Genomic DNA, 22,419 nt, shown 5'->3' with positions numbered 1-22,419 from the left:
GCCCTGGTGGCCTAGTGGTTAAGTTCAGCTCACTCCATTTTAGCAGCCCAGGTTTGGTTCCCGGGCATGGACCTACACCACTTGTCTATCAGTGGCCATGCTGTGACGGCAGCTCACACACAAAATAGAGGAAGACTGGCAACAGATGTTAGCTCAGGGCAAATCTTCCTCAGCAACAACAACAACAACAACAAACACACACATAGACACAGAGATTAGATTTGTGGTTACCAGAGGGGAAGTAGGGAGGGAGAAGGGTGAAATGGTTGTCAGTGCACAAGTGTATCGTGACGGATGGTAATTAGTCTTTGGGTGGTGAACATAATGTAGTCAACACAGAAATCAAAATATAATGATGTACATCTGAAATTTATAAAATGTTATAAACCAATGTTACCTCAAAAAAAATTTAAAAAAGAACTAATAAGTTCAGCAAGGTTGCAAGATACAGATCAATATACAAACATCAGCTGCATTTCTATACACTAGCGATGAACAATCGAAAATGAAACTAAGAAAGTAATTCCATTTACAACAGTATCAAAAAGAATAAAAACTTAAAAATAAATGTAACCAAAGAAGTGCAAGACTTGTACACTTAAAACTATAAAATAGTGGGGCCGGCCCCGTGGCTTAGTGGTTAAGTGCGCGCGCTCCACTGCCGGCGGCCCGGGTTCGGATCCCGGGCGCGCACCGACGCACCGCTTCTCCGGCCATGCTGAGGCCGCGTCCCACATACAGCAGCTAGAAGGATGTGCAACTATGACATACAACTATCTACTGGGGCTTTGGGGGAAAAATAAATAAATAAAATTATAAGAAAAAAAAAACTATAAAATATTGCTGAAAGAAATTAAAGAAGACCTAAATAAATAGAAAGACATCTCATATTCACAGATTGGAAGACATATTGTTAAGATGGTAATACTCCCCAAACAGATGAATAGACCAATGCAATTCCTATTGAAATTCCAACTGCTATTTTTACAGAAATGGACAACTTGATCCTAAAACTGGAATATGGAAAATATGGAAATGCAAGGGGCCCAGAATAGCCAAAACAATCAAAAAAGAACAAAATTGGAGGTCTCACACTTTCTGATTCTGAAACCTACTACAAAACTACAGTAATCAAGACAGTGTGGTACTGGCATAAGGACTGACATAGAGATCAGTGGAAAAGAATTGTGAGTCCAGAAATAAACCCATATATCTATGGTCAACTGATTTTCGACAAGGGTGCAAAGACCATTCAATGGGGACAGAACAGTCTTTTCAAGAAATGGTGCTGGAACAACTGGACATCCACAGGTATCCACATACCTCAAAAAATATACAAAAATTAACTAAAAATGGATCAAAGACCTAAATGTAAGAGCTGAAACTATAAAACTCTTAGAAGAAAACATGGAGGTAAATCTTCGTAACCTTGGATTAGACAGTGGTTTTTTAGAAATGACACCAACAGCACAAACAACTACAGAAAAGTAAATAAACTGAATTACAACAAAATTTAAAACTTTTGTGCATAAAAGGACACTATCAAGAAAGTAAAAAGATGATGCACGGAAAAGGATAAAATATCTGCAAATCATATATCTGAAAAGGGTTTAGCATCCAGAATATATAAAGAACCCTTACAACTCAACAATAAAGAGGCAAATAACCCAATTAAAAGTGGCAAAGGATCTGAGTAGAGATTTCTCCAAAGAAATATACTAATGACCAATAAGACATGAAAAGATGGTCAACATCTTTAGTCATTAGGGAAACGCAAATCAAAAGCACAGTGAGATAACACCTCATACCCACTAGGATGAGTAGAAGGCTATAATCAAAAAGGCAGATAATAACAAGTGTTGGCAAGGATGCGGACAAATTGGAACCCACATAGATTGTTGGTGGGAACGTAAAATGGTGAAGCTACCATGGAAACAGTTTGGCAGCTCCTCAAAAAGTTAAACATAGAACTGCCATAAGATCCAGCTCCCAGGTATACACCCAAGTGAAAAAAATATGTTCCTACAAAAATATGTACATAGATGTTCACAGTGGCATTATGCATACTAGTCAAAAAGTGGAACAATCCAAAGTCCATCAACTGATGAATGGATAAATAAAACACTGGTATATCCACATGCTGGAATATTACTTGGCCATAAAAAGGAATGATACATGCCACAACATGGATGAAAAGACATCTACTGCGTGAGTCCATTTCTATTAAATGTTGCAAATAGGCAAATCCATAGAGATAGAGAGTAAATTAGTGGTTGCCAGAGGCTGGGGAAGAGGAGGAGGATGGGTAATGGTTATGGGGTTTCTTTTGGGGGTGTTGGAAATGTTCTGGAATTAGATAGTGGTGATAGTTGCCCAATATGTGGATATACGAAAAACCAATGTATTACACACTTAAAATGGTGAATTTTATGATATGTGAAACATAACTATAGAAAAAGAGTATAGGAAAATAAGCAATATCATATATTGCTGGTGGGAATGTAGACTGATATAACCTATTGAAGCGCAATTTTGCAATATTTATCAAAATTACAAATGCATCTACCCTTAAACCCAGAAAATTCCCTTTCTAAGAATTTATCCTATGGATATATTCAAACATGTGCAAAACAACATATGTATAAGGTATTGACTTCAGCATTCTTTGATATATCAAAAGGCTAGAAACAACCCACACACCCATCATTATGTGTCTGGTTAAATAAATCATGATATATCCATTTAACAAAATATTATACAGCCATAAAAATTGAGGATGCTCTTTATGTAACAATATGGAATTATTTCACATGTTAAGGAAGAAAAGCATGTGTAAAGCAGTGTGAAGAGTATGCTTATATTCATATAAAAAGAGAGGAGGGGAACATCCACTTATGTCTTTGCTGGCATATGCATAAAATACTTTTTGGAGGATATATACAGTTCATCTAACTGTATGTATATAAAAGCAGCAAAGAATCTGAGTAGAGCTGGTAAGTAACTGGGTGAGTAACTGGATGCCTAAGGAACAGAATGTATGTGTGTGTGTGTGTGTGTGTGAGTGTGTGTGCGTGTGTCTGTGTATGTCTGTGTAGGTAGAGATGTTCAGTGTAAGCCCTTTTGTAACTTTTTAATTTTTAAACCATGTGAATGTATTTTCTACTCAAAAACTAAATAAAACATAGATTTTTAAAAAGATGAATGAATGAGTCATAGGGCTGCAGGAAGAACACTAGCCTAAGAGTACAGAAATCAGAATTCTAGTTCCTGGAGTTACCAGTAACTACTTACCTCATCCATCAGTCTCCCTCTTCCTCCCACCCAAACTCTAGGCATTTTTCACCAAAGCACACAAGTTTAAAAAGGTTCATATGCGAGGATTCTGAATAATTAAATGTCTCAATATAAGAGGCTGAATTCACGTTCCCGTTCAAACAACTGCCTAGCAGCTGAACCAGCGGCTCCCGCAAGCCGTAAGGCATAAGTGCTGGGCAAGAATAATCTCCCTTTCTACCAGTAGAGGGAGATAGTGGGTACGATAACGTGCTTCTGCCGAGTCAGAAACGTGCTCTAACGGACAGGAGAGCCTTAGAGTCAAAGAAACTTAGAGCTAGAAAGAGCCTTCGAGTTCAGGCAACTCCCGAATTTTCCAGATGTGGAAAATGATGTCCTGCGAGGTCCGAGTTGGAAGACTGACAAGGTGAAGACTGAAACCCACGTCTCATAATTCCTAACTGGTTGTCTTCAGTAAATACTTTTATAAACAAAAAACAAAAACTCAGAATTTCTTGGGAACACCAAGTTCAATCAGTCTAGGCTTGTTTTATCACTTTGCACTTTTCTTTCCTAATCTACAGTTAGATGATTATGGGAGGGGGCTCTATTAAAGTGCGATTGCTAAGTTTGCAGATCTGCCTATAAGGAGTTCTTTCAAGAACCTAATTTTGAAAGTCAACAAATTTCCTCATTTTATTGTCTAAAATTATGCACAATACATGACTTGCTCAGAAACAAAACCTCTCTATTTTCACTTGACATTTAACATAGGCATTTCCCAATTTGAAATGTGAGAGGTTAATTTTTTTTAATTGAGATGGTTAGGAAGGACGTAAATGTCCAAAAATAAGAGACAGATTATTGGGTAAATCTGAAGCAGCTCTTGCGATTATATTTTTAATAATTCCGAGTAGGCAATGCAGTGAGATGGTTCTGGAGCACACTGACCAGTTCAAATCCTGGCCCACTACTTAATAGCCCTGTGACCTCGGGCAAGTTTCTCAACCCCTTCCAGCCTCAGTTTCCTTGTTATCGAATACGAACAACAACAGTAGTACCTACCTCACCAGGCTGCCGTGTGAGTTAAGTGAGTTAATATATGTCAAATGCTCAGAATGGTACCAGTGTGTAGTATCCGAGGGCAATGGGGCTCCTTAGCTCTCCCAGAAATACTGACTCCTTTAAAAGAGGATGCTCACTCACTAAACCAATGTGATTTCTAATTGGGTCTCTTGAACTGGAACAGAATAAAACAGCGGAGAAAAGTTAATCAGGATGTTTGGGGAGGCTAGCTAGCTACGCCAAGTGGCCTCTAAACTGTTTGGAAGTACCCAACTTCTGCCCTGCCTTCACGTCTTAACCACGGGCTACTCTGAATACTCAGGTTTTTTCCAAAATGGAATGTTGGTGACCGGTGGGGGAGGACATTAGGAGACAAAAGCAGACAGTTACACGAACACGTTTTTAAAGTGTGGTATCTGCTTTCCTGCTCAAGTCTGTTGGAAGGGAGGAAGTGAGAGAAATGAATGGCCCTCCCATTCTTCTGCAACTTGAGTTCTCTTACTTCAGAGCAAATGCAGAACCACGCAGGGCAGAACTTGCCTTCCCTCATTCCCCTTCTTCTTCACTCGAATGCCCCTTTAGGCCTACACACTGTCCAGGGTGAGATCTGCATCAGAGTGGGGTTCCTGATTACCCTTGGCAGCCAAAGTCAGAACTGTGGCAGGTACTTAGGCTGATGGTGAGGCACCCATCCTTCATCCCCACTGCAGACCATCCCTACAGCTGCTTCTCAGTCCCCTAGCAAAACTCCATCTTTTCTGTTTCTAAAAGTCTCAGACCACAGTGGAAATCTTTACTGCAATGAACCCTCCCATCTCGGGTTGATCTTAAAGGCTCCATGAACACAGATTTGGGAGGGCAAGGGTCAAGCATATCCTCTGTGACTTGAACAGTATGGGCTCAAAGCATGCTTGTTGAATAAACAGTACATATATACGGAGGTCCACGTGTGTTCTCATACAGCACGCGTTTATTGCATTTAATATGGTCATAAGCACATTGGGATCTTATAAAAATGTCAATCTTATTCAGATTAAGAAGAAAAAAAAAAGAGTCCCATTTTAGAGGCCTGACATGACTAGTAGGACGCAGGAAAGGTACAAAATCCGGCTTTACCACTTTCTAGCTGTGTGATTCTTAACAAGTCATCAACCTCTACAGGTTTATTTCCTCATCTGTAAAAGGGGATTAAAAATAACAGCTACCTCCTAGGCTGTTTCAAGAATTAACTTTAAAAACAGTAAAGCACGATGCAAATATCCTTGATTTCTTAGTTATCTAACACATGCACGCTCTTTACAAATATACTTTTCTCTGTTAACTACAGATTAGTTTTTAAAGAGATAATGAAGATGCTCAGAGGTATTGGATACGGTTAAATCTGAAAGGAATGTCAGCAGCCCAGGAAAAATCAACCTGGATGGGTTTCATTCCAGGGCCGCTGAGAACTTGGAAAAATTACTTTCATCTCTGGCCGGACAGTGCTAACCTAGGAGCGCTGGGTTCCCGGGGAACCAAGTCGCCCCCGCTGCGGGCACTCTTTCATCCTCACTCTCCGCTCTGCCCTCCTGCCTCCCCAGCTCTCACGGCTCCACTCCGGCGCCCGGCCCGCTCCCTCTCCATCCTCCCACCCCAGGACCGCTCGGCACAGTCCATTCGGACCCTGCGGCCCACCCGCTCGCAGCGCCCAGCAGCCGGCACTCCCCCAGAAACCCTCCACCCCGACCTTCAGAAAACGAAAGACAGACAGCCCCCGGAGCGGCGGGGCGCCGGGCATGCGCAGAGGCCGCGGCGGGCCTGGGAGGAGAGAAGGCGGCGCTGCCGGGGCGAGCAGGGGCATCGCTCGGCCCCAGGTCGGGGAGGGGGCCGCGGCTCGCCAGCGCCCGCCCCGGCCTCCGGGCCCACTTCCCAGAGGCTGGCGGCCGGGCCGGGCCGGGCCGGGCCGGTGCGGCCGGAGGGGGAGGGCCGGCGGGGCGAGGGCGGAGCCGGGCCGGGCGCCGCCGGGGGCGCTGCGTACCTGGTAGCGGCCGGTGAGCAGCTGGCTGCGCGACGGCGTGCAGAGCGGCTGCGCGTAGTAGTTGTCCAGGAGCACGCCGCCGGCCGCCAGCGCGTCCAGCCGCGGCGTGCGGATGCGCGAGCCGTGGAAGCCCACGTCGTTCCAGCCCAGGTCGTCCGCCAGCACGAAGACGAGGTGCGGCGGCCGGCCGGCCCCGGCGCCCCAGGCCGGCGGCGGCGACACCAGCAGCAGCAGCAGCAGCAGCAGCGGGAGGCCGGCGGGCAGGAGCGGCCGCCGCGGGCCGGGGCCTCGGGGCAGGCTCGCCGCGCAGCGCGGGCCCATCCTTCGCCGCCCGCGGTCCCCGCGCCTGTGGCGCCACCAGCCCCGGGCCCCGCTTCTAGAATCAGGAACTGGGCGGCCGTGCCCGCCCCGCCCCGGCACGGGACTGCACCCCCGCGGGCGGCGGGCCGCGGAGGCCCGGCGCCCCAGCCCCCGCCGCCTCTGACCCGGCCTGCCGGGGGCGGGGGCGGAGCCAGCCGAGAGCTCGTGGGGCTCCTGCTGCCCAGCTCCGCGGCCGCTCCGTGGATGCTTGAGAGGAGCCGAGCTCGCTTATCTTGCCAGCGCTGAACTTTGCCTCGTGGCATCCTAAAAGAGGAGCAGATTTGTTCTTTTAATAACTTCACAGTTTACAAGCCCTTTTCACAGCCCTCATCTCTTTCCATCTCCCAACAACCGTGGCAGCTAGGAGTTATAATAAATGCCCCTTTTTTCTCCCCCCAGAATAAACAAGATTGTAGTTGGTTGAGCCTAACCCAAACCCAGTTCTGACTCCAGATCCTGAGTTAGGATGTTGTAAAGGTTGTAGGGGAATCGTTTCCAGCAGATTTATGTCTGGCGAAAGAACCCAGCCTCGTGCAGGTGGGAGGACGATGAAGAGGCAGAGAGGTCCCGATGGCGTTTCAGATTCATCTATGAATAGTGTCGCCCAAGAAGCCACTTCCTCCCCACTAGCAAAAAGAGGGCCAAATACACTCCGACTGCACAGTGCCCTTTTGAAGATGCAGTTTTATTTAGGCTCCTCTGGGAGTTGTTTGGGGTGGCCATTGAGTAGCTCATTAGCTTGTCCAGGAATCATCCCCTTCAGAGCTGGCTCTCTGACAATCAAGTAGTGAACCAAAGAAGTATAGTATATAATTTACCTGAAATAGCCTGTGGATGGAAAGAAAAATTCCCGTAACCACATGCTCACTGAATCGGGAAGTTAGCCTCATGACCAGTATATTCCCATTGCTGTCCAAGACTTTCTGCCTATTCTATGTCTGAAGATAGAAGGGGAAAAAATTATGCCCTGCATCCTTTCAGGTTATCTGAGTCTGATTCCATGGGGATTATTTTACAACTTTATAAGTTGTAAAGTTCTAGCAACTGATAGCAATGGAAACTAACTCTTCTTTATACATCTGCAAATGAATCTTACCCAGTGGTGTGACACCCTTTCCCCCACCATCATGGAAAAAACAGTTTTGTTTCCACTTGCACATTTATTTTAATACACCTGCAAATGAAGCCAGGACCCTGCTGCCTGGTCTAACAGGCAAATCTAGCAAGCAAGGTCCGTAGGCTTAAAGTCGGTGCAAAAGTCCATGCTGTCCTGTCAAGCAGCCATGCAGGCCTCATAAGCCTGTGTCTAAATGGTCTTGCAACCCCTCACCTCTTGACTGAAGACACCAGCAGGATGAATCAGCAACAGAAAGAGATAATGGTCACCTCACTCTCACATTTCCCAACTACATTTCTTAGAGATTGAGGGAACAAGTAATGACCCTGGTCTTTGCCTCTCTTGACACATAGATAACATCAACGTTACGAGCCTTGTTTGATGTATAACCAAAAATTCTTGTTATCCTTGAAGTATATGACTATTAGATGTGTAAGCTCTTTCCTGCATGAACACTGCTTTGTTAAAAGGTATAAAAGCTGCACTCAGATCTGTAGACCTTGGAGCAGTTCCTCAGAATACTCTGTTGGACTATTTCCCTGGACTTGAGTTCCTCACCTCGATTATCGAATAAACACCATTAACTAACCTTTACCTAGACTATTTCAGTCCACAAATTGGAGACCATGAAGGGACCCAGAGAGACTGCCTGAGACCTCCCAGAGCGCTGAGAGAACTCAGTGCCATGGTGGCAGCAGGGACTTTTGAGCCCCTCTGGCTCCCCGAAGCTCCAGCTGTGGCAGATAAGTCTTTCCTGGGTCTCGGATCTCCTGATCAATGGTTGAAGGTCCTTGAGTTTATTTGATAATTGTGTTTGTCTCCGTGGGACAGGTTATCCTCTGTGTTCACAGAGAAGGGGATTCCACACTGGGTGCTCAGTGTTTCTTGGCCTTTGAGCTAAGAAAAATTAGGAAAATAACTGATGGCTTGAGTCAGAGTTTTCCCCTATGTGCCTCCTTGACAACTGACAACTGATTCAGCTAGTGCTGAACCAGAATGGGAAATGAAACATTGAAACCTGGAAACAATGGGGCATCCAATAGACAGCCACCTGCTAACACTCCAACAAATTTTATACAGCACGTGCTTGCAAGTGGCTCCCTAAATGGGAGGATATTACTAAAGGATATCTCACTTTAAAATGGTAAAAGGGGGCAGTTTCAATTTATCCAAACTTGTATATTTGCATACTCAATTGGAGAAAGCCAGCTATAAAATTAAACAACCAATGGGAAGCCTATTTTAATTTTTGAGGCTTCTAAATGAAATCAAGAATCCTTTATTGCCTCTTTAAAAGAAAATAATTAAATGAAAGACATGCTGAATTGGAGAATGACGGCTGCAACGCAACTGCACCAGCAAAAATGGAAGCAAATCTGCTACTCCTCTCTCCTCTCTCGCTGAGCTCCTCTGCTTCAACTCCCCTGAAATTCCTGACCTAAAACTAAGCAAGTGGAAACAGGTAAACTTTTGAGATAATTTGAAATTATAACGGCCACTCTGGGGAACTTTTTCAGATGAGTCCACCTTAAGGGTCACTCTTAAAAGAGAGGATTCAAAACCTCTCAGAGACAGTAGAATACATTCTTTGATTGATATGCAGAAGCTTCTAAAAGACCAAATGGCTTAAAAAACAGCTCTAAAAAGGATGCTTACAACAAAAAAGAAAAGAATCTTCAGTAAAAATCGTTAGCCATCTGAGAAGATAACATTAATTTAGTCCATCTGTCAGAAACACAATTTGGATCCAAATATTCTTTTGAGTTTTGTACCTGAGACATGGCTAAAATGTTTAAATATCTCTGTTTATGTCTATCTGAATGTCTATATGTGTATGTCTCTCTATATATATATTTGTCTGCCTCCGGTTGGTATAATTTCTAAAAGAGCTCTATTTAATTGGCTTAAAGTAAGCACTGATATAAATTATTTCTAAATGCAATAGAAACTAACCCAAATGTTTTTCAAGTTAACATGATATAAAATATTTGGTAAATAAAAGCTTATTTAGGTTTGTTGGTTGTCAGAGAAAAACAAAAGAAACACCTCATTGGTCATAAATGCAGCCATGGATTGATGATGATCAAAGAGGGGATTGTAAATAAACTGGGACCCCTCTCCCTGGTCTACCAGGAGACTCTAGCAAGCAAGCTGCATAGGCTTAAAGTCGGTACAAAAATCCATGCTGTCCTGTCAAGCAGCCATGCAGGCCTCATAAACCTGTGTCTAAATGGTCTTGCAACCACTCACCTCATAACTGAAAACACCAGCAGGATGAATCAACAACAGGAAGAGATAATGGGCACCTCATTCTCACATTTCCCAACTACATTTCTTAGAGATTGAGGGAAAAAGTAATGACCCAGGTCCTTGCCTCCCTCCACACATAGATAACACCAATATTAGGAGCCTTGTTTGACATATAACCAAAAAGTGCTTGTTATCCTTGAAGTATATGACTATTAGATGTGTAAGCCCTTTCCTGCATGAACACTGCTTTGTTAAAAGGTATAAAAACTGCACTCAGATCTGTAGACCTCGGAGCACTTCCTCAGAATACTCTGTTGGACTATTTCCCTGGACTTGAGTTCCTCACCTTGATTACGGAGTAAACTCCTTCATTTAACATTTACCAAGACTCTATTTCAGTCCACATAGCTGATCTGTTCCTTGGATTGTCCTTTGAACTGATATTAACCCCTTACCAGTTCCCTCATTAATAAGTTAAATACAATCTTTAACGTATTCATTTTTATATCGGTGTAAGGGTCATGATTTTATCTTGTTTTTATTTAACACATAGTTTCCCTCTTACATACATATAATTTTTTTTCTTTGCATGAAGTAGATTAGTTTATGTTACATCAGCTTTTCATCTCTGGTGAAATCAATGAACTTTAGCAAGAAAAATTAAAAATTTAGCATTAAATTAAAGAGAATAATTTTGAAGAGCTGTTTGACTCTCATTATGTTAAGGCTTGAAAATTTCATTTAAAGACCTCGTAAGAGACCTTAAAGGCCTAAGAATTTTCCACTGTGGCCCTGCATGGCCTTCTCCCATACCTGTTTCTCCCTATTCTTCCTGATAGAAATCAAATTGTCCGAACAATAGCTGCTAATCTGCAGGAACAGTTCCTCCTTTGACAATGGCTCCAGAAACTAGCTAAACTTGCACAGAGCCTTCTCACGTCCTGCATTTTCAAATAAAAGCTTATGTTAGTAGTGCTCCAGAAATGTGCAAATTAGTTAATTAAAAAGGGTTAATTCTATTATTCATCTATGTCTTGAACAGCTATGATGTGCAGTACAGGCTAATTATTGTAAAATCTCTCAACTGGGGTTTGTCTGATGTTTCCTAATGATTAGACTCAGGTTATCGGTTTATGCAGAAATATCACAAAAGTGATGTTGTTTCCTTCTCAGTGCTTCATGTTAAGAGGCACATGATGTTGATTTGCTTTATTATTGATCCCTTTGTTAAGGCAGCCATTTATTCACTGTAAAGTTACTATTTTTCCCTTGTAATTAATAATTATTTTATGAGGAGATACTTTGAGAATATGTATATATTCTGTTTTTCCTAAAACTTTTGCTTATTATTTTTAGCACCAACTGATGCTTCTTGCTTTAATCAATTACTATTAGGATGGTTGCCAAATGGTGATTTTCTAATTCCATCATTCCTTCTATATTTATTAGTTGTTTTTCTACTGTAAGGAAGAACTTTGCCTTCTTCCCCATTATTTGTTTAATTATTTATATCACTATGAACTCATGGATTCTTGTTTAATCAATATGATGTAGTAGTTTACTATAATTATTTCAATGCTCTCATTTGGTCTGATTTGGCCAGTGGGAGCCCCATCAATCTGGCTGTTGTTTGTTTTGGCATGTCCTCTTCAATCTTTGAGCACTCCCTTACCTTTTGGTACAAGGAGAAATTCTAGGTTTATCTTGTACTTTTCCTTCTCCAACCCTTGAATCAGCCATTTCTCCAAGGAACCCTGATTTCTTTTAGCGTAGGGTGGCATCTAGAAACCAAAATCTGTGCTAAAAGTGTGCTTATTGCTACTGGGCTGTCATTGCTTCTAGGATCTCTCACCAGACAAAGATAGGAACTAGACACATGTATACACATGCACACATACATAAGTATGTATATATACACACCCACATACTATATTGATACTTATGTATAGATATCAAACCATGAATTCATAGTGAATACTTCCAATTCTGTTTCCTCCCTTTCCATATGCAAATGGATTGTACCAATTTTCATTATCACCAGCTACTAAAAAGTACTATACTTTTTAATTTTGGCCAATCTGATAGTACCTCAGGATTGTTTTTGTTTGTTTTTTTTTTTGCATTTCTCTTATTATGAGTAAGGTTAAACATCTTTTCATATGTTGAAGGGACATTTTTACATCATTTTTGTGAATTGTCTGTGTCATTTTTGATTGGGTTTTTGGTCTTTTCCCCCTCAATTTTAAGAGTTCTTTATATATGAGAGATAACCTCTTTAACTGTGATATGTATCACAAATATTTTCTCCCAGTTCGTCAATTGTCAAATATTTCATTATGGGGTTTTTTTGACATACAAAAGTTATTTCTTTTATGTAGTCAGATTTATCAATATTTTCTTGTATTGCATCTGGATTTTGAGTCATAGTTAGACATTCCTTGCACCATTGTTAAAGTAAAATTTACCTATGTTTTCCTCTAGTCCTTCTATGGTTTCAGTTTTCACATTTAGATCCCTGACTCATTGGCATTTATTTTTGTGTGTGACGTAAGATATGGATCTAATTTTACCTTTTTCCAAATGGTTACTCAGTTATCCCAGCACTACTCATAAAGAAAATAAAGACGTCTATCTTTGCCCCAGTGATATGAGATGCCACCTGTATCAGATGCTTAATTTCTATATATACTTGGGTCTATTTCTGTTTTTTTTTATTCCACTGGCCTGTCTGTTGACCCATGCAGCAGTACCACAGCGTTTCAGTTATAGAGACTTTACAATATGTTTTAATGTGTGATAAGGATAGTGACTCCTCATAGCTTTTAATTTTTAATGTTTCCCTGGCTATTCCTGCATGTTAATTTTTTTATATGAACTTTAATATCAACATGTCCAGTTCCATAAAAATGTTTGCTGGTATTTTTATTGGAATTGCATTAAATTTATAAATTAATTTAGGGACAACTGAAATCTTTATGATACTAAGTTGTCCTATCTAAAAACAAAGATTATCTTCCATTTATTAAGGTTTACTTTTGTGTCTTTTAGAAGTGTTTTAAAATTTTCCTCATATTGGTTTTGCACTTTTCTTGTTAAATTTATTCTTAAGTATTTTATCTTCTCTGTCACTATTGAAATGGGGCCTTTTCTATTATTTCTCTATAATGGGTTATTATTTGTGGACATAAAGGTTACTGATCTCTGTATGTTAATTTATATTCTGCCAAATACTGAATTACTTTATTGTTTTAATTAGTTTAATCATTGATTTTTTTTTTAGGGTTTTCCCAGTACATAACCATATTAATAAAAACTATTCTGATCAGTTAGAAGATGCAAAAATTAGGACTGAAATAAAGGCAGCTCCCAACTTACAAACAGGTTTAAAAGTTAATTGTTTGGTAGATGGGGTGCTTAGAACTTGGGATATATTTTTTACATGATATTAATACATGTAATACATACATAATAATACAGATATTATACATAATCACCTGGTTTGCATGCTAACCCACACAAAACCTATTTAACCCGTAGTTAAAATCTCTTAACTCCTAAAGTCAAAAAGAAAAAGACCAACAATCCATTGTGTGTGTGTGTGTATGTGTGTGTGTGTGTGTGAAAAGATTAGCCCTGAGTTAACGTCTGTTGCCAATCCTCTTCTTTTTTGCTGAGGAAGACTGGCCCCGGGCTGACATCCGTGCCTGTATTGCTCCACTTTATATGGGACCCTGCCACAGCATGGCCTGACAAGTGGTGATCCAAACCTGCAAACCCTGGGCCGCCAAAGTGGAGCGAATGAACTTAACTGCTACACCACTGGGCTGGGCCCCCCAACAATCCATTTTTAAATGGGAAAAATATAGGAACATAATATTTTACAGAAAAGGAAATATAAGTGGTCATTAAATATATGAATAGATGTTCAACCTCACTCAACAGAAATACAAATCGAAACTTCAATAATATACCACTGATACTAGTTATCACAATATTGTTAAAAAACAGAATTCAACTGAGTAAATTCTAAAGATCTCATTGGCCTTATTTAATGATTCATGAGTTGGGCAGCTTCCCTTCTAGCAGATAGAAAGGAGCTCCAAGGAGCTGTACAAACTGCAAGACTTTTATAGGCCAAAGGAGGTGGGACAAGGAAGTAATACTAGCAAAGAGAGGATTGTTTGTGGCAAGGTCATCTTCCTTTAGGGGACAGCAGGGACCTATCAGGCAGATGACCTCACCTGTGCTGACCAGGTAATTTCAGGTTGACTGGTTTAAGATTCCGTTTCTGGGAGAGGTTGAAACTGTAATGAAGTTAGGTATTAAGTCTTGGTTTGGTGATATGGGGTTTAGCACAAGTGACTCCGTTTTGGGCCTGTTATCTCTTTTTTAAACAATTCCTGCCTTTTGGTCAGACTCTCAGCCTAACTGAAAGATGTAATCAAAATTTAACTCATTAGCACAACTCCCAGCTACCACTCTGAAGTTCTTGCGGTTTCTGTTGATCCTCTGTGTGGTATTCACAGGTCACAACTTCAGGTTCACGTTTTTTAAGTCAGTCATTCTCTTCATTCCTTTCTGATGTTCCAGTCGCAGAGAGATCACTTGCTTGGCTAGTGGCTGTGAACATGCATTTAAAGCTTTGAAAGAATACAGTGCACCAGGGAGACTATTACAATTATTATAAGCAAGATAATTCCCAATGTCTGGAGTGTGCTTCAGAGCCATAGTCCCCAAGACCCAAACCAATCAAAATCAAATAAGCCAAAGAAAAACCTCATTGAAGGAGTCACTTTCTTGAGATAAATGGCTTGTTCAGTGACCTTATGTAGCTGAGTTTCAACTTCCCCAGAAGTGTTAATCCAGGTGCAGCAAGTGGTGTTGGCCACAGCAGAGACACCTCCTTGTTCAACTAAAAGATAATCAAGGACTCTCCTATTATCAAGAACAATCTTGGCCAGAGAGTCTAAGGATTTTTCTTGGGCATCTATTGCTTTAGCAGCAGATTCTGCAATATCTTCAAGGGTTAAGGAGAGGGTCCTGATCATAGGTTCATTTGTACTCACTCCTAACCAGGAAAGTAGGGACCTGAGAAATGAAGTGAATCTTGAATCATGAACCCCTCCTAGTAAGTCCTTTCTAACTCGATGATGTAAATTCAAGTTAACCAATGAGGTGTCTCAGTTTGTAAACAGTTAGGGACACAGTTAGATAACCTAAAAGGATTTCCCAGTTATACAACAGCCATCTATGTGTTCATAGGCCCAGGGAGAATGATAACCACCACAGACAAAGATAAATCCTGTCAGGAACAAATCACTCCTGCTAAGGTGGCACTGTTAATGGATTCATTTCCAGGGATTGTTGCATTTGCTCATTCAAGCCAGGGGTCAGGTAGGTTTTTAGCACATTTGGGAAGTAAATCTCCTAGCCTGAGATAAAAAGTTGTTCTAAGTTCCTTGCAAAGATGGATGATGCTGATGAGATCTTTTCATGGTTGGAGGCAGATCTGATTTAGATAAGCATAAGAACATGGAGGTGCAGATGTACTACGATTTGCATAGGTATTTGTGTCTAATTGGGCAAGTACAGTTATAGTTGGAGAAAGGTAAAAACAAGGCACTGGATGTTCTGGCTGTAAAAGTCAGAGTCTGTAACTGACTTCTAAGGTGGGTTAATTGTAGTTTATAGGGACATTGGGAACAGAAGAGAAATTGGTCACAAGGAGGACCAGGGGGTCTCCAGCATTATAGACATATCAGAGTTTTTGATGACAAATCCAGCAGTCTGAAAGGTTACCCCCTTTAGCAATGGCCTGGGAGAGATGAATGATTATCTTAGGATATTATACGAATGGTACGAATGGCATTATCTTTCCAGGTCAATGCTAGAGTAAAGGAAAGAAAGAGAAGAAGAAAGGATTTCATGTTTAAAGTATGAAATCTTGATCCGGTGTCTTGAGTGAAAGCAGTCTGCCTAGTCTCCTAGGCAATGTGATTTGGAGGTCTCCAGCATCTGTGTAGGACCAGATGTCAGGTGGAGACTTCTTCAGCTGGGGTATGTGTACCCATGGTCCAATGCCTTCTAGTTTCACAGCAGTGTCAGTGGTCAGGAGCGCTTGCTAAGGTCCTTTCTATGAGTCTCACTTTTGCAAAATCATCAGAGTAAAACAATAACTGTCTGTAAATGACAAAAGACTTAAAAATGTCCATTGTTAAAGATCTGATGGGAGTTAATTTGATAAGGAAATTTATCAAATTAAAACAGGAAGAAATTTATATGATATACAACATTTTAAGATGATAACTGGAATTATGACTGATAACATTATACCAAAACATGTTAGATTTCCAGGAATTTCATACAATTTTTGGAACACTTATAGCATATAGCTATACAAATATAACATAAAGAAGGCTTAGTATTACTTCTTATTCACAATACTTCCCAAGTAATTTAACATATCAAATAAGCCTGATTAGTTTAATAGCTCTCTTTTTTATAAGGAGAGAGAACAAATCTTTTGAAATGTTCCAGGGACCCTCTGAAAAATCACAAAGTTAATTCAAGGTCAAAAAGACTTCATTTAGAATTTGATTTTGGGGAAGTTTGACAAAAATATCCATTTAACCAAAGTGACAATAGAAGATGTAAAAGGCAAATACTGAAGGTTACATGGTTGTGAAGCACAGTAAATTATTTTGGTAAGATACAAAATCTTTACTGTCCAGGCAGATTACTTAAAAGGTAAAGAAATGTTTGCAGTCTGTTATCAAAAGCAGACCAAAGTCCAAGAAACCTTTTTCCTTTTAACAAAGAGAAAACCAATTCTAATTTTGCACTAGTGATTTTTGGAATTAAAACTTACACATATATTTTGGTGAGGAAGATTGGCTCTGAGCTAACATCTGTTGCCAATCTTCCTCTTTTTGCTTGAGGAAGATTGTCCCTGAGCTAACATCTGTGCCAGTCTTCCTCTATTTTGTATGTGGGTCACCACCACAGTATAGCTTGATGAGCAGTGTGTAGGTCCACACCCGGGATCTGAACTCGCGAACCCCAGGTTGCCAAAGCAGAGGGTGCGAACTTAACCACTACGCCACCAGGTCAGCCCCTAAAAGTTATGTGTTTTAAAACTTAAATAAATTCATTCCAATCTTAGCCAGCTTGGCCACATATAAATTCCTTTACCAAGATTGCTTTTCCACAAACCTTCTACAATTTTGTCCTGTGGTTTTTTTCCTCTTTCTCATTTTGGAACAATCAATCATTTACTTTCCTTACCTATCTTTCATACACAGTTGTTTCCTTTCACCTTTATTATTTCTAAGTAGTTTTAATTATGTATATTGATTAGAATTCTTCACCCTTCGAATTCTTAATTCCTAGTGAAAACTAAGAAGCAAGCAATTGTGGACTGTCTCTTATACTAGCATTCTATGGATTGGCAGACTTATGAATACATTTCATAATTTCTAGAAACATAAATCTCCCCACAGTGCAATTTTTCAATGTGGCACAAGACATGTATTCTAACGGACCCAAATATCTTTAGTTCCTCTGTAATAAGAGTTGAAAAGTAGATAAACTTAGACTGATTTAGCAATTAATGTTTCAGTATTTTATCTTATTTGGAAAGATCCAAACATTAAATGAATTTTCATCACTTAATTTAACTTAGTAAAATTCTAACGGTAGAAGTTACCAAAGATTTGGGATACTTTTTTTTAACTAGACATACCCACTTATATCTATTTAATTTACTTGTTCTCAACAAGTATGTTTAGACTATCCATAAAAACTTCATGAGACATGTCGACATAAATAATCCATAATCAATCTATAAATCAAAATTGGGGGGAATTTATTATGATCCAATTTGAGGACTAGCCCAGGAGAACTTCTCCACTGAGGAAGGAAGCCTCTGAAGAAGTGGGGTGTACAGAGTGGTTATATACGGTCTTGGAACAAAGAACATACTTCACATACGACAGAAATATCTCTTTTACTACTGTCACGAGAGGCTTTGCTAGCACAGCAGGTCAGTGGTCACAAAATGAGCATAGCAAGTCAGTGGTCAGCGGGTCACTGGTCACAAGATGAGTTAAAGCAGGTCAGTAATTAATCCCCACTTTCTGGGAAGAAATGCTGATCCTTGAAGAAATGCTGATTTGTGGGGGCAACATCCCTATCTTTAAGGGCATCACTCTTGGCTTTGGGACACTGTAAATGTTTAAAGCAGATGTACAATGCATGCTCAACAGGCCACGTCAGGACCTTTCCTTGTTTCTGGAAAAACAAGGTCAGGCCGAATTAGCTTTAAACCAAATGGTGTCCTCATATACTCCAATATATCCTATTGCTTTTCATTTATTCATCAGACATTAGACGAGTAGCCATCATCTAAAGCTATTTTTCTTGCTGAAAAGTTTTGTAATAGAGATAACATAAGCTTATTTGACTAGTAAACCCAGGTAGAATAAAAGTTGTATGTGTGTTATATTTAATGCTAATTTTGAAGACATGTCTATTTTAATCAAGGCAACAAACTCAAAGTAGCTTTTATTTATTAAAAATTATCCCAGATCATGTGCACATGAAAAATATTTGGGTTAGTTTCTGTAGTTCTGAGTTTTAGGAATACTTAATTCATAAGCACTTATTTTTAAAGCCAATTAAATAGAGGTCTTTTACAAATTGATTTGGCAATATTGTCCAGAAGTAGAAAAATATCAGTATACATATCACATACATCCACAGACATACATAAACACATAGACAGACAAAAAAACAGACCTTATGGCCTTCATTCTAAAATTTTAGCCATGAATCAGGTACAATAATACAAAACTCACTAGTTATAAAAGAAGTTGGATCCAAATTGTGTTTCTGACAGATAGAATAAGTTAAGGTTACCTGCTCAGAAGGCTAAAGATTTTTACTATATTTGTGGAGAAGACACTTAAGATTTTTTTTATTTACCAAGTTTCCAAACTACCTTTTCCCCTTTTTTATTCCTTCTGATGAGAATTACCTCCCTGAAGTCTGCATTTCAAAGAGATGGGCTAGAAAAGAGTTCTTGGAGAAGATCCAGTAGAACATTTACATCTCAAAGGCACGGAGAAAGAATGCAAGTTTCTCCCAGGAGGACTTTTATTTCCTAATGCCAGAAGTTTTACAATATCTACAAGGCTTTTGAGATGAATAGGGGAGGTTTTGGGATTGGTAAAAAGCATAGGTGGAATTTGAGTGGTTTCTGGAGTCACGCAGCTGGTCCTGTAAAGACTATTTGTGAGATAAGACAAGGACAACTGTTTCTAATTCCTCAAAGAATTGGGTTGTAGCCTAAATGATTTCAAGGGGATGAACAGCCCATCCAACCACATTATCCTCAATTTGTTTTTTTAATATTGGGGAGAAGATCTTCAACTAAGATAGAAATCAAAAGATTGCTATGTTCTAGATTTAGACCTTGTCTTTGGAAGGTTTTTCTTTCCCTCTGGGTACATTTAGCTTAGGGGAGGAGGCTTACAAAAATTCCTGTCAGGCTCTGAATATCAGCTTCCAGTCTGGCCAACTTCTGACCATAGTGTTACCTAAAAAATCCTTTCAAATATCTTGTCAGGTTTCAGCCGGGACAAATAGTAAATATTCCTGCCAGTATTGGACAATGCTATGGACCCAAGAGGTGTCTACAAAGAGCGTACAAAATATATTATCCTCCCAAGATCCAGAGCCATTCCCAAAGATAGCCAAAAGAAAAAAAGACTGAGACAATTCCCCTAGTGCTGGCGATAGACCCTAGCTACAAATGGAATTCAACCCACATTTCTGTCTAGCCATATTTTGGGGCCCCCAACCTGATGATTACCAAACCAAGTTCTCAGGACACAAAACAAGACAAATAAGAAAGTAACAGCTGCCCTTGGGACAGAAAGGATCAATAACCAATGAGTCTGGATTTGGAAAGGAAGGGACAGCGTGAAATTTTATTTTCCTCTTGTGACTGGGCACTACAGACAGAGATTTGGCAGAGGTGACTCTGGTAAGAATTCTCACCCTTCATCAGTTTTCCCAGAATTCCATCTGCAGGCTCTGGTGTTTACCAGAATTTGTAAGATTTTCCATTAATTTTAATTTTAAGAGAATAACATAGCAGTTTATCAGAAAATCCCTCAGAGTCATGTCAACTCTGGGAAGGATTCATACAGGGGCCCTCCTTTGAGGGCACATATTGTTGCCAAAAAACTGGGACCTTGTCATTGTAGCCAAATCAATGAACACAATGACAGGGATTGAGGAAAAGAAGGAGTAATTTTTAATTTTGCTAACAAAATGAGGCTGTGGTGGGCTTGTGCCACAAAACCCACAGTCCTCCTGAAGTGCTAATAGCTAGGGATTTTAAAGGGAAATCCGTGGGAAAGAATGTGTTGTACAAGGTTTTAGATAGAGGAGGGAGAGCTGTGGCTTCGTAGGTTGGCGCCTTCCCATCAGCCTGCATTTGGCCTTGTGAGGCTGTTTGTGGGGAGGAGGATGGTGAGATAGGGGAAACTGCGGGTGGATGTCCTTGGTTGTCAGTCTCCGTGATGAATGGTGGATTTCAGCACCAGGAAGCCAAGGAGTTGGGGTCTGGGAAGCTTCATCTTCTTGATGTTCTCTGGACATCAGTTTCCCTGTAATGAAACTTCAAAGGACCGGTAACTAGCCAAACTTCAGTGAGCCCCACTGTGAGGTCACCTGGGCTTTAACAATTTGTAACTTGCCTTTGCCTTGTGAAATTCAGGAATACAGAGGTTAAAAAAACTGATATTTACATGTGAATGTAACTTAGAGAAGCAGAGAAAGGAGATGAGTGCTTTTGGTTTTAACCCCATATGTGCTGGGTTTAACGTAGGGGAACTGATATTAGGGCTGGCATCAATATGAGGGTGTCTGAGTTGATATTGAAGGATTTGCATAAAACCTTTGAGAACAATTTTTTTGCCAGTGTCCTAGTTGATTACACGTGAGACACCGATCCCTGGACCAGCATTTTGATGATGGATCCCTAGGAGGGAGTAATAGGAGAAGCCCAGGTATTATTTTAGATTTCTGGCCTTGGAGCTGTTGCAGCTGTAAGGATAATGGCTTGGCAGACTTTTGTTTATGGTCTTGTTCCAAAGTCCTTTCAAAGTGTTCAGTTATGGTCACGAGTTCAGTCAGACTGGTGACTTCCAATCCTATTTTTTGCCTTTTAATCAATCCACTAATCTCAAGAGATAATCAGTTTACAAATAAGGCAGCTAGAGCAGATTGGGTGACATCCTATATTGTATGAAACCCAGAATGTTGTAGGAAGAGAGCTTCCAGATGGCTTTAGGGTCAGCCACAGATTCATCTGTCTTTTGTTTGTATGTTTGAATAATAGACCAATCAGTATGGGCAGGGAAGACTCTAGGAATGGCTTTTAAAAGATCGGTTGCTATTTTGTGAGCTTTTCTGGTCCATAAGGGGACCATGTTGAAGATTGAGGATCTCCAATATTATTCTTGGGGTTATGCCATTCTGCTTCTGCATCCATTTTGGGGTTCATCAGGTCCTACCAGCATGTGCACAAACTGATAAAGATCTGGCAGTCTGGGGTCATAGGCCCCATAAGGACTCTAAATTCTTCAGAAAACTTTTGGGGATCCTCCCTGAATTTAGGAAATTTTTTAACTATGGTCCTTAGTTTGGTCTTTGACCAAGGAGTGAAAGATACCTGAAGAGGATCACTTGCAGTCTTGAGTGTCTTATTTTAAAAGGTAACTGTTCATGTTTCTTCAGAATGGAAAGGCAACTGAGACAGAGAATGAGCAGAATGTGAGTACTCAGGTAAGGGGGACAGAGGGGAGCAGTAGGAGTCACATCAATCTTACTGTCTTCTGTTTTTTAGCTACCTCTTATATCTTTAATTTTTCATTAGCCTTTTGCAATGAATCTTTTAATGAAACTGTTTTGGAATTTTGAGAACTTTTGGAGGCTTCTGCATGCCAATTAAAATAGGTATCCTTTCTGTTGTTTGATTGGGGAGCCCTTGCTTTCAACTGCACTTCTTTAATGATCTCATATAATTGGAATGTTCCCCATAATGGCCATTGTAATTCTGGGTTGTCTCTACTAAGATTTTGCCATATTTGTAGATATCTATACCTTCCAGGACCACAGTTCTTAGACATAAAATAAGCAGATGTGCCAGAAGGTAGCACGCTCAACTCTTTGGAACTTAAAGATCCCATTTCTTTAAATCCTGGGGTCTCTTGGAGCCCAATTAATACTTGAGGGATGTGCCACTGGGTTGTGGATTGTGTGGTGTTTT

General features: G+C 40.4%; 1 protein-coding gene across 1 annotated transcript in view; it reads right to left on the bottom strand.

The window, feature by feature from the left end:
- The window catches only part of ARSB (arylsulfatase B), a 168,644-nt gene extending 161,939 nt beyond the window's left edge, over nt 1-6,705 (bottom strand). The window contains exon 1 of the mRNA XM_087430135.1: nt 6,356-6,705. Coding sequence (XP_087286261.1) covers nt 6,356-6,676 — 321 coding nt within the window. The 5' untranslated portion in view covers nt 6,677-6,705. The remainder of the gene's footprint in view (nt 1-6,355) is intronic.
- Between the last annotated feature and the right edge of the window lie 15,714 nt (nt 6,706-22,419).

This window comes from Ceratotherium simum, chromosome 4, assembly GCF_057802395.1.
Source record: "Ceratotherium simum simum isolate JZ-2026a chromosome 4, ASM5780239v1, whole genome shotgun sequence".
Lineage (NCBI taxonomy): Eukaryota > Metazoa > Chordata > Mammalia > Perissodactyla > Rhinocerotidae > Ceratotherium > Ceratotherium simum.
Note: the sequence above shows the minus strand (reverse complement) of the source record. Positions and strands in the feature narration are given on the sequence as shown.